Genomic DNA, 16,744 nt, shown 5'->3' on the forward strand with positions numbered 1-16,744 from the left:
GTGGGCCCGTCTGTAGGGGGATCATCTTGATTATGTTGATTGATGCAGCCTAAAAGTGAGCAGCACCACTCCCTGGAGTTGGGTTCTGGGTATGTAAAAGGGAGGAAGTGAGCTGAGCACACCAGTATCCATCCATCATCTGCTCCTCAGCTGTAAAGTGAGCAGCAGTCCCAAGTTTCTGTGGCCTTGACTCCCTGCACTGAGGGTTGTAATCAGCATCATAAGGCAAATACCCTTTTCTCCTGGGAACTGGTTTTGTCAGATCTGTCTTTTTCTTCCTTCTTCCTCCCTCCCTCTCTCCCTTCCTTTTTTTGTGACAGCATCAGCAATTTAAACAAGAGGTCCTTAGAAAAACTGGAAACATGACCTCAGGGGGACAGTGGGTTTCCAGTCTTTCTCAAGTTTCTTATTTGCCAACAGAATTCTTCCTCACATGTATAGTCTTCACTATGATTAGACCCAGTCAAGAAAAGCTTCACCACAAGCCAAATCAATAGGAATGCTTGGTCTTGAACTTTTTAACCTCCAAAACTATGTACTAAATAAACCTCTTTTTCTTCTTAACTAACCTTCCTCAGGCATCTTGTTACAAGAACAAAAAAGATTTAATACAATACATTCAGGGGGGGGGGAGGATAATGCTTATTACTTTTCTCATTTTGAGGCACTATCTGATGTCTTAGAACTGTATTATGGCTAAGAGGGAACTACCATACGTGACAGTTACATTTGATTAAACCTATAGCTGTTTATCAATGGCACATGATTCTCTCCATGGATGAGCCTGGGAGACTCCTGTTTAATTTCCAAGTTCTGTCCTAGGTCAGAACCTTACCTCTCTAAGTACCAGAACACAGTTCCCAGGTCCTACACACTGCGGCAGCTCAGCAATTCTTCCTTTGTTAAGATACGGCCCTGAGAAGCAGCGGTGGTTGAAGTATATCTTTGGACAACAATATTTGCCATTGATCATCACTGGAAATGAAGAAACAAACATTCATTCACACTCTACTCCAGGTCTCCAATGATAAGCTGGGGGTGGCAACCAACCTATACACCATTATATGAGTTTTGAAATTACATATTTTTTTGTATATGTGAAGTTTGTACATGCTATGCAAGCTTTGAACTACATTCCCAGCCATGTAAATACATATTTTTAAGAATAGCATACTGTCTGACAATGTTCTTAAATATCTTATACTTACTTTTATGCTAACTTATGGAGTTTATCGCTATCCTCAATTACATATGTTGATTAATTCCTGGGTAATGTACACAAATCTAGAGGCCCACATTTTTGATAAAAGAAGTAGAGGATCTACTCCATGAATCCAGTAGTCCTGATAGTCAGTTATTTCCAGTTCTTCAATATCAATTATTCAATAATGTATTCTATAGCATTCCTAGAGATGAATGTTGAACATTATTCAGACTTAAAGCTTGTCTCCTAAGCCCCACCTTAATTAATACGTCAAATACACAGGCACTTTTGCTTTTTTGTATTCTGAGATAAGAGTCTCACTATGTAGCTCTAGTTGGCCTAAAGTTTTATATAAAACCATTAAAAGGTAACCAAGGATCTCTTCTCCATATACCTGAGTGTGTGGAGTTCAGCTGATTCTTCAGGCCCTCATGGACAGTTCTTGAAGAGAGTATTCTGGATCAAGAAAATAAAGGGGGAAAAAAAAAAACAGTGAAATTACTTTTAATACCAGCAAAGTCTTCACATTAGTTTCCTTCAAAAAAACAAATGTGGCAAGTTGTAAATCAAATAGAAGAATGTTCTTAATTTACAACACCTTGTTTTTTTTTTAAGTAGAAATTATTTTAAAATGCATATACACAGAGAAACCCTGGCTCAAAAATCAAAAACCACCCCAAAAATCACCACCAACAAAACATGCGCAGGACAACTGAGCCAACAATCTATAGACATGTGATTATGTATATAAGTGTATGCATATATATATGTATACATATACATATAAATACACTACAGTTCAGAAATTACAAAACTATATTATAAACCCTGTAAATTTCTTGTGGGATTTTGATTGCTGTTGTTTGAGACAGGATCTTGGCATATATCTCTGGCTGATCTGGTATTCGCTATGTAGCCAGAGAGGGCCTCAATGTACATGGAAGTTTCTGAATGGTCCTGTAGCCATTCAGTCCAAAGAAATACATAGAGGCATATATTAGTTATAAACTGTTTGGTCTATTAGCTTAAGCGTATTATTAACTAGCTCTTACAACTTAAATTAACCCGTAATTCCTATCTGTATTTAGCCCTGTAGCTTGGTACCTTTTCTCAATAAGGCATTCTCATTTTGCTTCCTCTGCTTCTTTATAGAACCTAAAAACTTTTGTATTTTTAAGATGCAAGTCAACCACCAATTGACTGTTTCTCAAAGGCTGCGTGTAAGAGTATGCTACAAATAGTTTCCTGATGGGCTCAAAGGAGGAACGTAGCTTTTCTTGTCCAGTCGCTGTTCTGTACATCAAGACACTGTGACAAATCATTCCCTGACTTATAACTCTTGTTCTTCTTTGACAAATACTTCCCTCTTTTATTCAAATGCCTTCAATATCTAAAAGCTAGAAAAAAATTAATTTGGGGAAAACATCTTTAAGATATATTTTCCCTTTTGTATATAATAAGAATTTTGTTTGGAGATGAGGGTTTTACTACATAACCCAGGCTAGCCTGGTACTCACTATACAACCTGCCTTAAATGATCCTGCTGAGTCAGCCTTTAAAGAAGCTAAGATTATATGCATACACCACCATGTCTAATATTACAATGCAATTTTAGGAAAGAACTATACTAAGAGAAATATATAAGCTATCAAATTTGACTTAAAAGTTTATGCTTCCATCTGAGAAAATAACATAAAGGTGATATATTCCCTTAAACAGTTATTTTCCCCTAAATATTCTAAATTGCAAACCTGAATTGTTTAAACATCTATTATATTACTTACTGTTTTTCTGGTTGAACCACTGCAATTTTCCGCTGTTTATGCACTATAAGAAAAAAAAAAAACACCAAAAATGTTTTAAAGACAAAGACTTAGGGGCTGGAGAGATGGCTCAGTGGTTGAGAGCATTGCCTGCTCTTCCAAAGGTCCCGAGTTCAATTCCCAGCAACCACATGGTGGCTCACAACCATCTGTAATGAGGTCTGGTGCCCTCTTCTGGCCTGTAGACATACACACAGACAGAATATTGTATACATAATAAATAAATAAATAAATTAAAAAAAAAAAGACAAAGACTTATGCTTGTAATCAGCATATTTGGTACCTGGTTGTATGTAAATAATGAGCAAGTACATTTAAATTAGACTTTAAGTGTTAACATTCAAAGGAACATTTTTCTGGGTTAGGATCATTTTAGAAAAATCAACATTTTCAAGGATCACTAGGCTAATCAACACCTACAAATACTTTAACAGAAAAAATAGATACTGAAAAGAAAGGCTGATCTGACGAGGACACTAAGGACCAGTTAATGGAGTAGGAATAGTTTGCAGCATAGTGTTCGGGAAGTGTTCGGGAAATAAGACATTCATATGTACAAAGCTAGACTTTTAACTTACATCATATATAAAAATAAAAGCAAATTACTAAACAGAGATAAAACTTCAAAACTCTTACAGATGAAAAAAATTCTACAAATCTGAATTTGTAGAACCCTTCTTAAATATGACACCTAGAGTCATGATAAAAGTGTGATAAAAGAGTCAATAAATTACACTGGAATACACTGAAATTAAAAACATGTTATAAAAAGAGAATAGAGGGTTGACAAGATGTCTCAGTGGATAAGGTCACTTGCTACTAAGTCTAACAACCTGAGTTTGATTCCCAACTCACTAGGTAGGAAAAGAGAATCAACTCCCAGGAGTTCTCCGACTTCCACATGTGTGCAATGGCATGCACATGTGCACATACAAACATAAATACACACACAGTAAATGCAGAAAAACCCACTATATAACTAAATGAGAGTGAAGGGATTGGAGTGGTGGCTCAGCAAGTAAGAGCACTTGTTCTTACATAGACTTAGGAGACAGAGGTAGGCAAATCCGAATTCAAAGTCACCCTGGCCTACCCACTGAGTTCTAGCCCAGTCAGAGTCTACACTGTGAGACAAGGTCACCAATAAAACAAAACAAAACAAAACAAAAGGCTACCTCATTCCAATAGAAGCCAGTTTCTGAGCTGCCCTATGAAGAGCTCCATTTGACAAAGAACTTCGACCGCCAATGATCAGCAAAGAACTAAGTTCCTCGGTTCAGCAGCCTATGGAAATGAATTCCTGCTGCTATTGTCTGACTGTACTCTCAAATTAATTCTGAAACCCTACTTACCACACTAGGAGGTGAGGCAGGTGGTCATGGTAAAGACAGACCTTTCATGAGCGGGAGTAGTGACCCTATGGAGGGTGCCCAGAGAGTGAGCAGTCTGCATTAGTCTGTGAGGACTCAGCAAGAACATCTCTGGGCTGGAGAGAAGGCTCAGGGCTGAGTACTTGCTCTCTTGCAGAAGACCCTGGTTTAGTTCCCAGCCCTAACATGGTAGTTCACAACCCTCAATAACTGCAGCTCCAGAGACTCTGCTCCCTTCTTATCAACTCTGGGGACATCAGGCACCTACATGATACATATTTATACATGCAGGCAAAACACTAATATACATATGATAAAAAAAAATTTTAAATCTGAAAAAGGCCTTGTCTAGGAAACAGAAAAGTATCTGCTAGCACTCTATCACTTGACTTCCCGTGACAGCAGACACATCACTTTATAGAATTTTGCTATCAAAACCAGAATGGACTAAGACACTTGCCAGTAATCATCTGAGTAAACACGGGGTGAGTCTTCCCAGTTCAAGTCCTAAGATAATAACTGTCCTGGTGGAATCCTTTATTACAACCTGTGAGAAATCAAGATTACCTAAATTTAGCCTAGACCTCTAAGCTAATAAAAGTTTGCTCCAGTAATTGTCTATACAAAAGGTAATATTTTGATTTTCTCTGAAATGTCTATATTACCATAACCTGTACAAGAGATCATTTGATAACCAATCCTCTAATCCAGACATAGAAAAAATACCTCGTGCCCGGCGAGGAGTACTGAGAGGATGGCCAGTGGTTTCACACCAGCCCAAAGGAAATATATCCATCGACTCCACACTTACAATGAATTCAGGTATAGGTTTCTTAGAACCTGTTAGATTAAGAAAACAAAATTTTAACTATTAAACATCTTTCTTAATAAGTATTTTTGTTTTATGTGATTTGTTTGTTCAGTTTTTGAGACTGGTTCTCACTAGGTTAACACAGGCTAGCTTTGAAATCCCCTGCTTCAGCCTCCAAGTGGTGGTACTAAAGGTATTGCACAACCATGCCTAGTCCTACACATTACTTTTTAAACAATACTGTAATAAAATAGACACAAATCTCTTAAGCAATAATGTTTCTCCTGGAAGTAATATAGTTTGATATATAAATATTATGAAAAAATAAGTTGCTTTCTATATATAAATTATAAGAACCAAGAAGGAAGTAAATACACAAATTGACCTCTGGCAAAGGAACAGCAAAGAAGCAACTGGAGCTATAATTGGTTTCACTCATACGGCTAGCAAGTATCACAGACATTTCCTTGAAACAACCAGAATGTAAGAGCAAAATATCACGTTTACTTTAACTAACTGGACTACTGTCTTGCATTCTTGGAATAAACCTGTTTGTGGAACAATGAATTCAAATCAGGAAAAGTAACCTGGCAGATGTTTGCAAGGATGTCTGCAGTAAATACTGTCCTTGACATCCGTATTATACATCAATTCTATAAATCAGAAACAGAATGCAATCATTTTAAAGACTATTTGGTAGCAGGATTTAAAAAAAAGCAGGCTACAAATAATAGCTAAAGCATTGAGGACTTACATAGCTTCATCCACAAACCTGTCCAATCACTAAATATCACTTGGAGAAAGACAAATCAAGTTGTCTACATTCTACTTGGTTCTATTTTCTTGGGGCAACCAAAATGTTCACCACTACAATAAGTGAGGCAGTTAATGTTACACAAATATATTTTGGTAACTTCAAAATACATGTTATTTTGATTTACCCTTATGAAAATAAAGGACTTTAAAGAGGTTTTATTGACTTTCATTTCTTAAAATTTAAAATCCAAGGACAAAGAGTAAAATATTAGCTTAAAATTTTGGATTTCAAATTATATCATTATTTCCAAGTCCACCAAATCTAACAAGCTACATTACAGTAGTGAGCAGGAAGAGCAAAAAAACGCCACAGGAAACTTGTCAGGCGTGCTGGCCTACCATCCAGCTGGAGCCACAGGTAGGAGCCTCTCACTGCAGTGATGGTGGCAATGCACACTTCTTCAGGGAGGAGAGGGTTCACAGCCTCCAGTTTCATGTTCTTCTTAAACTGGTGATCAGAAATTGACTAGAAGAAAATCAATGAATCAAATTCATTAATTAGATTAATACTTAGTATTAATTCATATATTCAACTAGAATGTTTTACGGTGTTTAATCACTAGATTTACAGTAAAGCAATATCTTGTTTTGTTTGTTTTCAAGGAAGCAAAGAGAAAATAGGAAACAAGTTTTGAGATTTAACTGTTTAATTCCTGATAACTCAATAAAATTGCTATTGGTTTTTGAGAGTATAAACTTAGGGCTCTCTAGATGGACTCAGTCGGTAAGGTACTTGTTTGATCCCCAGAACCTATAAGGTAGAAGGTAAAAACAAACTTCCACCAAGTTGACCTCCACATATGTGCCATGACAAGTGCATGTGTACATATGCACACACAGAATAAATAAATAAATTTAAAAATAAAGCCATAACCTAACAAAAGATGGCAGGCACAAACTGTTAGCACCAGAACTGATGCACATGGACACAGGAGAAGTGGCCTAAACAAGGTCTGGCTGATCTGCATGTTTCTTCTGTTTTGTTTCAGACAGGTCTCACATAGCTCAGGCTGACCTCTAACTTTTGCTGCGTGCAAAGATGAGACGGTTATTCTTGATCGTCTTCCTACCTTCCACCTTCCAAGGGCTGGGATTTCAGGTATGCACCACCACACCTGGTTTATATGTTCTGAGGTCCTAACTCAGGGCTCCATCATGCTAAGCATGCACTCTAAAGAGATGATGAGCTACATTCCCAGTCATCAATTTTTTAAATTAAAAATGTTTTTTTGAGATAGGGGTTTTACTATTGAGAAATGGTTGGCCTCCCATTTACTTTAATCCTCCTGCCTCAGCCTCCTAGAGCACTGGAATTACAGATGGGTATCTTCATGCTTGGAGGACCTTTTTCTTTCCTTTCTCCTTTTTTTTTTTCAGAAACATTTAAAAAGCATTTACATTATGCCATTATATACTATTACATACCTCAGGGCAACTGTGTCTTTCCCTTCCCTACAGAAAGTGAGATTTATTCTCTGGAAAAGACAAAATACAAGATCTTTGGGCAGGAGGACACAAATAACTGTTAAGGGTATGTGCGTAGTAAAGGCCAAGCCGCAGCCTCTATAATGTCAGACAGGGACAGGAAAAGATCTTTTACAGTACTAGGACAATACACAAAGATTTAGTTTTTCTCAATAAGTGGCCCGTGAGATCCCACTCTGTAAGAAAAATTAAGGTTGACAAGCCCCATCTAAACATGCTCAAACTTTCTAACCAGTTTTTTTTTGTTTCACTTTCTCATTCTTAAATATAAGCAGTAATCTAGAATAATCAGATATTTAAGAATATAAAAGCTACAGACAATTGGAGAAAACAGCATGCAAGGAAACCTTCACACCAGTGGTGGTGCTAATTAGTGTCTTCTGGGAGACAAGAGCATCTATTTCACACTAAAGTAAAGAGCTGTTAGAGCTGGGTCTGGGGCACCTTCAATCACAGCACCAAGAGGCAGAAGCGGAGAGATGTCTGTGAGGTTAAAGCCTGTCTTGTTGACATAACAAGTTCCAGGCCAGACAGAAATAGACAGACCCTGTGAAGTCAGTGATGCTGTCTCAAAAAACAAAACAAAATAGAGAACTATTCAAAGAAAACAAAAAATTAAAAAGTTGGGGCTGGAGAGACAGCTTAAGGCCAAGAGTTCTATTCTGGCAGAGGACCCGAGTTTGGTGCCAGAATTTACATAGCGGCTAATAACACCCTGCATCTCAATTTCCAAGGGGTCTGATGCCGTCTTCTAGCCTCTGAGGGTACCACATGCCCAGAAACACAAAATACCCAGATTTTAAAAATCATTTTTTAAAATAAAAACTCATGATCCCAGCAATTAGTAAACCGAGGCAAGAGGATTACATGAGTCCAAAGACAGCCTTGGGCCTCCAGTGAGCCTGAAGCCAACATGGACTACAGAGTGAGAGTAAATCTCAAAACAAACAAATAAAACAAAAAGACCAACTATAAAGCTTTGTTTGTTTTTGGAGACAGGGTCTCAGAAATGTATGCAGCCATTGCTGGTCTGGAACTCACTCTGTAGACCAGGCTGGCTTTGAAATCATAAAGATCCATTTGCCTCTGCCTCCCAAATGCTGAGGTTAAAGGCATGTGCCACCAGGCTCTACTGAGATTCTGTATTTTCTATGAGAGGAAAAAAGGCAGGCTATCTGCAACTTTGCATAAAGGGGAGAGAAAAGGCAGGTTCATCTACAAAAAGTTAAGAGTAATTCTGTCTCATAAAAAAAGTCAAGAATAAAATTGTCTTTTTATTAAAAAAAACTAAAGAAAGTGAGTAATATTTTTTAAATTCTTTTTTTTTAAAGATTTATTTATTTATTATGTATACAACATTCTGCCTCGATGTATGCCTGCACGCCAGAGGAGGGCGCCAGATCTCAGTACAGATGGTTGTGAGCCACCATGTGGTTGCTGGGAATCGAACTCAGGACCTCTGGAAGAGCAGCCAGTGCTCTTAACCTCTGAGCCATCTCTCCAGCTCCTATTTTTTAAATTCTAAAGTAATGTCCAACCTAACTTTCATATTAAAGCTAAATTTTGAGTATGACAGTAGAGTGAAATTTTCAATATATAGAATTTATTAAAATTTACATAGTCCTTATTATATATTTTTAAGAAGCTATTAAGCAATAGCAGGCACCATCAAAACCCCAAGCAGGGGCTGGAGAGACAGCCAAGTGGTTAATAGCACTAGCTGTGAAAGCAAGAGGACCTGAGCCCAAATCCTCAATATTACTAAAAAGCTAGAGATGACGGTGAATGCCTGTAATACCAAAGCTGTGGTGCAGAGAGGCAAGTGGATGCCACAGGCCCTCTGGGAATGTGTCAGCCTATCAGAAACAGGAAGCTTCTCGCTTAGTGATAGACCTACCTTTTAAAGACTGAAGAGAAACAAGAAGACACCCAACATCCCCTTCTGGCTGCTGCATGTGCACATGTCTATCTCTGTCTCTCTATCTCTAACTGTCTCTCTCTCTTACACACAACCAAGTAAGCCAAGAGAGGAGGAAAGAGGCCTTGAGTTACACACAGCAGTAGGGCGAGGGCAACTCTGTGTGGCGGTGACAAGACCAAATGGGAAGCCTCGAAAGCAGCCTTCCCAGGGAGAAAAAATACTAGGAAGTCATCTTCCTACTGCACTGCCTTCGTGGATTAGTGACAAGATGCTACTAGAAGGAAGGTATGGGAAGAACTAGTAATGAACACAAAGAGCATTAACCAAATAGCAACAAAACAGCAATTACTAACATGACAAACATTTTAAAAAGGAAAAAAAAATCTTAAAATGCTGCAGCAGTGAGCTATTTAAGTTTAGAATCACATAATGTAATGTAAAACTTTAACCCAAACGTCACCAAAACGAAATAGTGATGGTTAAGACAGAAGGGAAGGTAACATGAAATAATTAAATATTTATTTACTATAATATGTCACCAACATAAGTTTCTAAATTAATACCTCAAAAGAGTGCAGCATATTGTTTTGAAAATAATGAGGTATAAATATAAGAATTACAATGAGAGAAAAAAAGTGGTCACTGTATAAACTGAGGACATGATCTCTCCAAGGTATGGCTGAGGGTCTCACCGGAGGGAAGCACTTCTGGGGGGCAGCTTCAGCACCACACTGTTTGAGGTAGTCAGCCCAGTCAAAGTCCTGGCTCCGGAAGCCTGCCCAGAAACAGAAGAGCAATGGTTCATACCCAGTACGCCTGCCAAAGTGTATCACAACTCCTAATGCTGTTATCTATGGACTTTTATCAATGTGGAGGGGCATGCTATAATACAAACAACAATTAATATTTTTCATGCTAGGGAACTGAACAAGGAATATACACAGCTAATTTTATAAAACAGAATAACTCTGGGAAAATTATAATTATGTAATAAAATTAATGAAGTAAGTGTTTAAACTTCCAAACTTCAAGTCAGGTATTTTGTGAGCAGTACTCTGGTGTGACTAGTTACTGACAATTTGCCAAGAGTTTAAAAGAAAAATTAAAAAGACTGAATTTGGTTTCATATATAGAAATTTAGTCTTATTGATTTTATTAGTACTTTTTAACCAGTGAGGACTTTTTGTCGATAAGCTATTTGCTTTCCTTAACATGTCTTAGTTAATACCAATACAATGTCTTTTTCTTTTCCCCCTGAAGACAGGGTTTTAAGGGTATCCTGCAACTCATGTAGCTAAGCTGACTTTGAACTATTGACAATCCTGCCTCACCACCTCTACCACTTTCCAAGTTCTAGGATTACAGGCATAAAACACCATACCCTGGCTCTGCTACAATACTCCTAACACTGTTCTCAGATTCATATTCTACAGAATCTGTCCAACAGTCTCAGAAGTAGAGAGAATAGTGGACACAGGGATGCAGCTGGAGTGGGGGAATTATTTCTAATGTCCCTTTATGGTGGACAAAATTAACTGAACATCTCAACACAAAGAAATGGTATTATAGCTGGCAGATATGTTCATTACTCTAACCTGATCATTATACATTGAATATATGCATTAAAATGCTACCCTGTACTCCATAAATACAGTATATGTGTCAATTAAGAAAACATTTTAAGCAGAGGCAGGTGGATCTCTGTAAGTTCGAGACCAGCCTGGTCTACAGAGCTAGTTCCAGGACAGGCTCCAAAGCCACAGAGAAACCCTGTCTCGAAAAACAAAAACAAAAATAAAAAAATAAAATTCTAAATGTTATGCTATAATCCAAATCATAAATTCAACTCAAGACTAAAATAAACAACTCTCTACTTCAATCTATAAAGGTTCTTGGTAGCTATACCTCCAAACTAGTATCTAACTCAACTCCATCTGTGCAGGGTGAGGAGCTACGTGGTTGCTGTCCACTTTTATCTAAAATGCTCTGTTTCAGAGCTTAATCACAGGCTACTCAAACCTGTGTCCTCCTACAGACAACAGTCCCCACTATCCCCTTTCTTGCCCAAACAAAGGTCTCAGCTCTCCCTTTGACCCTATCTCACTTTCGGATAAAAACATTCTCTTGTATGTTCCTTTTTTAAATATTTCTATTTTTATATATGTATAAGTGTATGTGTATATGTGAGTATGTTCAGAGGTGCATGTTGGTACCTGTAGAGTCGAGAAAGGGGCACCAGATACCCTAGAACTAGAGTTGCAGGCAGCTATGAGCCATCTGCTATGGATACTGGGAATTGGACTCTGGACTGTAGAAGCAGCAAATGCTCCTAGCCACTGTGCCAATTCTCCAGGCCCCACTGTCATTTTCAATTACATAATATATTTAGTACTTGTTTTCTCCTTTTCACACAAAGGTAGCAAACAGTGTAAGAACTTGGAAATCTGCACTTTCCTACAAAGCAACAAGTTCCTAGCTTAAGTGTTCAATGCCACACCGTCCCACCAGGTGCTCCTTATGTTCTGGGAAGTCCTGTGGGTATTTTCCCTCTTGTGCCTCTTGAAAGGCTAGATGATACTCACCTCTGCCTTCTCAGTGATAAATTCAATACGTGTTCACAACAAACACCACATAAATGTTTTCTTGGATGAATGAAGGCTGGGTGGAGGACAGTTTAGGATCCTTGCTAACATGAGTGCTTCCAGCACAATGCTTCAGCAGTCAGCATTCAAGAGAAGCCTTGCTTCCCAAAGCCTACTAAACTGAAATAATCTGATTTGCTAGTATGCTGGCTGGGCAGTGGTGGCGCAGGCCTTTAATCCCAGCACTCGGGAAGCAGAGGCAGGCGGATCTCTGTGAGTTCGAGGCCAGCCTGATTTTACAGAGCTAGTTCCAGGATAGGCCAAGGCTACTTGGAGAAACACTGTCTCAAAAAGCACCCCACCAAAAAAAAAAAAAAAAGGGAAAACCTAACATCTGACATTTTCCATATATTCCACATTTTAAAATACTAAAAATTTCAGTCAAATTCAGTGAAATCTTATTTCAGTACTTTGATTAAAAGGTCAAATATCAAATTTTACCAAATTACAAGAACAAGTAAAATAAGCTGTTACTCCTTTTAGATCTTGATTGTAGCATCCCTCTGACTAGTCATCTGGATAACAAGGCCTCAACGCCTAAAAACACCAGCCTTCTAGCTCAGGTCTATAAGCTCAGCTTCTGCCAGGCTTACTGTCAACACACACAAACACAGGCATATCTGGGGAGAGAGACTCTCAACTAAGAGACTGCCTCCATCAAACTATCCTGTGGGAGAGTCTGTAGGCATTTTCTTGATTAATGATTAATGTGGGAAGGCCCAGTCTACTGTGGGGGTCGTCATCTGGGGCAGGTGGTCCTAGGTTGTATAAAAGAGCAAGCCTGAGCAAGCCATAAGAAGCATATCACTAAGCAGAATTTCTACGTAGTCTACTTCAGTGTCTGCCATGAGCTCCAGCCTGGACTCCCTTCAGTGACAGGCTTTAAGAATAAGATGAAAAAAACATTTCTTCTCCAAAAATTGCTTTGGTCCATGACTTATCCCAGTAAGAGAAGCAAAACAGACACCCATCTTGCTGTGACATCCCAACAGATTCCAATGAACAGAGTAGGGAACCAGAACAGAATCCAGACTTGAGCCTGTCCTTCTGGCTGCCTATACAAATATATGTAAAAGTATGAAAAAAAATTAAAAAAAAAACTATCACTTCAGCTTGTGACTTCAAATATTACAGAATGAGCTGGATGTGGTGGCATACTCTTTTAGTCCCAGTGCTCAGGATGCAGAAGCAGGAGGTTCTTCTCTGTGAGTTCAAGGCTAGCCTAGTCCACATAGCAAGTTCCAGGCCAGGCAGGCCAAATAGTAAGACTCTTCCTCAATAAACAAATAAAATTATGGAATCTACATCTCATCACCTTATCTTGGACAGAAGGTATAAAAGGTCTTAGCAATGGCATCCAACATATATTTCAAAAGCTAAGTCAGGTAGATAAGGAATTTAAGGCCAGCATGGGTCATACAGTAAGTCTGAGGACACACTCAGCTACATAGAGAGACCCTACATAATTAATTATGATAATAATAATTTTGAGAAACAACACAGAAGAACTCAAATGCGTACCTGGAGGAGGGTTGATGTGTAAACCATTCTTTAGACTCCACTGCACAGGAAAGATACCAGGACTGTTAGCATGGCACACAAATGACCGCCTTGTATGGTCTTCTGATCGAAGATCATCCATTTCCACCAGAAAGTACTTATCATCAAAAACCTGTATAATTAACAGATAAAACTGACAAATGGATTTTTTATATTATGTATATAATACATATTAGGTACATACACACACATATCTATCACAAATAGATCTGTACTTTCCTTAGCACAAACATGTTACATAAGTTCATTTACACTGACACTGAGTTATTAAAATATTCAATAAATGTTATATAAAATATTCTACATCAGGAACTAGTTTAGTTAAATATCTTTCATATATTTACTCAGTTTTACTTTTTGTAACAATCTAATGAGGTAGGTACCATTCTCTCTCTCTCTCTCTCTCTCTCTCTCTCTCTCTCTCTCTCTCTCTCTCTGTCTTGCTCTCTTTTGTAGACCAGGCTGGCCTCGAACTTAAAGAGATCCACCTGCCTCTGGCTCCTGAGTGCTGGGATTAAAGGAGTGTGCCATCACCACCCAGTGGTAGGTACCATTTTCAATTCCATTTTTCAGGAATGATAAGATAGATAAATGGTAAGGAAGATAAATTCAAAGAAAAGTAAAGTAATTTACCACAGGTTACATGATCAAGAAACTTTTTTTTAAAACCTGAATTCAAACCAATTATTTGGCTTCCAAGTAAAATTTAGTTTAAGCTTAGTAAGGGGTCAACTACATTACTATATTAACATCAAATGCGAAAGTGAGAAGTCCACAATTATCCTCTGTGTCTCTTCAGACTCCAGAGAAGGCTGGTGGGTCTTGGTGTCATGTCAGGTCTATATCTACCTCTCTTTCTCTCTTTCTTTGTGTATGTGTCTTAAAGATTTATTTTTATTCCCTTATTTACATGTGTGTCTATGGGTGTAGGTGCTGAGGGAAGGCCCTAAATGAAACTGTAATTACAAGTGGTTATAAAGCACTTGATTTGGGTGCTGGGAATTAAACTAGTCCTTTGTTAAAAGCTCTTAAACCACCGGGCCATTTCTCCAGCTTTCAGAGGTCTTAAGACTACTTATAGGATCAAGAATCTCTCATAGCTCTAAAAATAATCTTCCACTAAAACAAAGAAAATGTAAATCTCATCAAGTCAGATAACTAAACATCCTAGTAATTATCCCCATAGTTATAATCCACCTTGGGCTCTACTTACAGAAAATGGGGTCCTGCTCTACTCTAGTCCTAAACTAAATACTCTCTATTACACAGTAACTGCACAACTGACATAATTAACAATGTGCTCAGCTCCTGTGGTTACTCTTAACAAGAACCTTAGTTTTGTCAGCTGTTGGAGAGATAGCAGTCTGACTCCAGAACACACAGCTGTAGCTATCCTAGTGGTGATGCTAACTCTGTGACCCCAATCTCTATGTCCCCAAACCCTTCCCTGGTTAGATGCGTGATGGCACTGCCTGGATTCACACTTTATGAACACTGTGGCCCTAAGTCTTCTAGTTACACAAAGGAAGGCTTGCCTCTAAAGAACATTTCCTTCTCCTACTCTGCTGCCCTGACTGCTCTGCTCTGGCTGTACAAGACTAAGACCTGAAGAAGAAATGGCACACAAAAAAACTGGGCAATACAATACAAATACAGAAGAAGTTCTGGCTTCAGAGTGAACTGTATTAGGATGGCCTAAAGATCAAACCACCATCATTTCCTCAAGTAGTTACCCTGAGGGCAATTCTTCCCAGAATAACTCCCACTTCACCTTAGCAATTGTAGCAGGAGAAATCCCAAAAGGAGACCATGGGTCCACAGCTTCCAATTTCATATTTACAGAAAATTCATGGGTTCCAATAACTTGCTTATCCTGAAATATATACAACAAAAAGAGTAAAAATATAGTGCCTTTGAATTAATTTATGTGCATATGTAGTTAAATACTTGTGATGGTTAATATTCACTGTCAACTATACTGAATTTGGAGTCCTCTAGGTGACATGCTCTGGGTGTGTCTCTGAGGGCATTTCCAGAGAGGTTTAACAAGGAGGGAAGAATATACTCTGAACGTGGAGAATATTACCCTCTGAACTACGGTCCTGGATTGGGTAAAAAAGTAGAAATGAGCTGAGCACCAGCACGCATTTCCCATTGCTTGCTGACTGCATGTTTACTGTGAAGGGACACCTCAAGCTCCTATCTCCAGGCTTCTCAGTCACAATGGTCTACATCCCTTCAATGAGTCAAAACAAGCCCTCTCAGTGCTTAGGCTGCTTTTGTCATGGGTGGTTCATCACAGTACAGGAAAGGTAATCTAGTTCATGAAAATAACAGAGCCGCTAAGCTTCTGGTAAATCTTGCTACTTCTCTTCCTGGGAAAATCTACTCAGGACAAAACAACTCATTGTAAAGCATTCCTCTCAATGTCTGCAATGTAATGGGCATCTGGAAGAAAAAAACATATTTATTCCTAACTAGTTAAAGTTATGTAGCTAACTGGAAAAGAAGACATCCAGACAGCTTTCAGAGGACCTCGAGAGAGGATGATCAGCATCCCTGCTGTCTGACCTCTCCTTCCCACACCGCAGGCTGCAGCGCTCTCCTGCCTCCAGTGGTTCCTTCCCATTCTTTACCTCCCCTAAGTGTTATTTTCTACTATATGGTAAAACTTGTATTTATCATGAGTTTCTGTTTTTACCTTAAATAAATAAGAAGGTAATGGCTCTTCCTCCTCCTCTTTTACTTTGGCCAGAATCTCTTGCCAATCAGCTTCATTTTTCAGATGCCTGATTTCTTTAGTGAGACAAAATAGCATGATTTAAGAGGAGAAAACCTATAGATGTTTTAACTTCTGAAAGCATTCCATAAACAGAATTACTTTCTACTATGGATTAGGAAATGGTTTAGGTTTACTCTCCCTCCACCACCAAACTCCCCCCAAAAGAGGGTTTTTCAATATAATGCTGGTTCTCCTGGAGTTTGCTCTGTAGACCAGGCTGGCCTCCAACTCAGAGATCCTCCTACCTCTGCCTCCCCAGTACTGGGATTAAAGGCATGCACCTCCATGCCAGCTTTTTTTTTTCTTTTAGGGGCGAGGAGTTCAGGTCCA

General features: G+C 38.6%; 1 protein-coding gene across 4 annotated transcripts in view; it reads right to left on the reverse strand.

Annotated features, from left to right (window-relative positions):
• Positions 1-16,744, reverse strand: part of Sfmbt1 (Scm like with four mbt domains 1) — a 102,203-nt gene that overhangs the window by 13,750 nt on the left and 71,709 nt on the right. For all 4 annotated transcript variants that reach the window (XM_050158148.1, XM_050158149.1, XM_050158147.1 and 1 more), the window contains 9 exons: positions 16,334-16,428; positions 15,404-15,505; positions 13,594-13,744; positions 10,123-10,205; positions 6,364-6,490; positions 5,124-5,237; positions 2,989-3,031; positions 1,599-1,660; positions 836-975 (listed from right to left, as the gene is read on the reverse strand). In XM_050158148.1, the coding sequence (XP_050014105.1) occupies positions 836-975; positions 1,599-1,660; positions 2,989-3,031; positions 5,124-5,237; positions 6,364-6,490; positions 10,123-10,205; positions 13,594-13,744; positions 15,404-15,505; positions 16,334-16,428 (917 nt within the window). The remainder of the gene's footprint in view (positions 1-835; positions 976-1,598; positions 1,661-2,988; positions 3,032-5,123; positions 5,238-6,363; positions 6,491-10,122; positions 10,206-13,593; positions 13,745-15,403; positions 15,506-16,333; positions 16,429-16,744) is intronic.

Source organism: Alexandromys fortis, unplaced genomic scaffold (assembly GCF_014885135.2).
Source record: "Alexandromys fortis isolate MF-2015 unplaced genomic scaffold, M_Fortis_MF-2015_v1.1 scaffold_106, whole genome shotgun sequence".
NCBI lineage: Eukaryota > Metazoa > Chordata > Mammalia > Rodentia > Cricetidae > Alexandromys > Alexandromys fortis.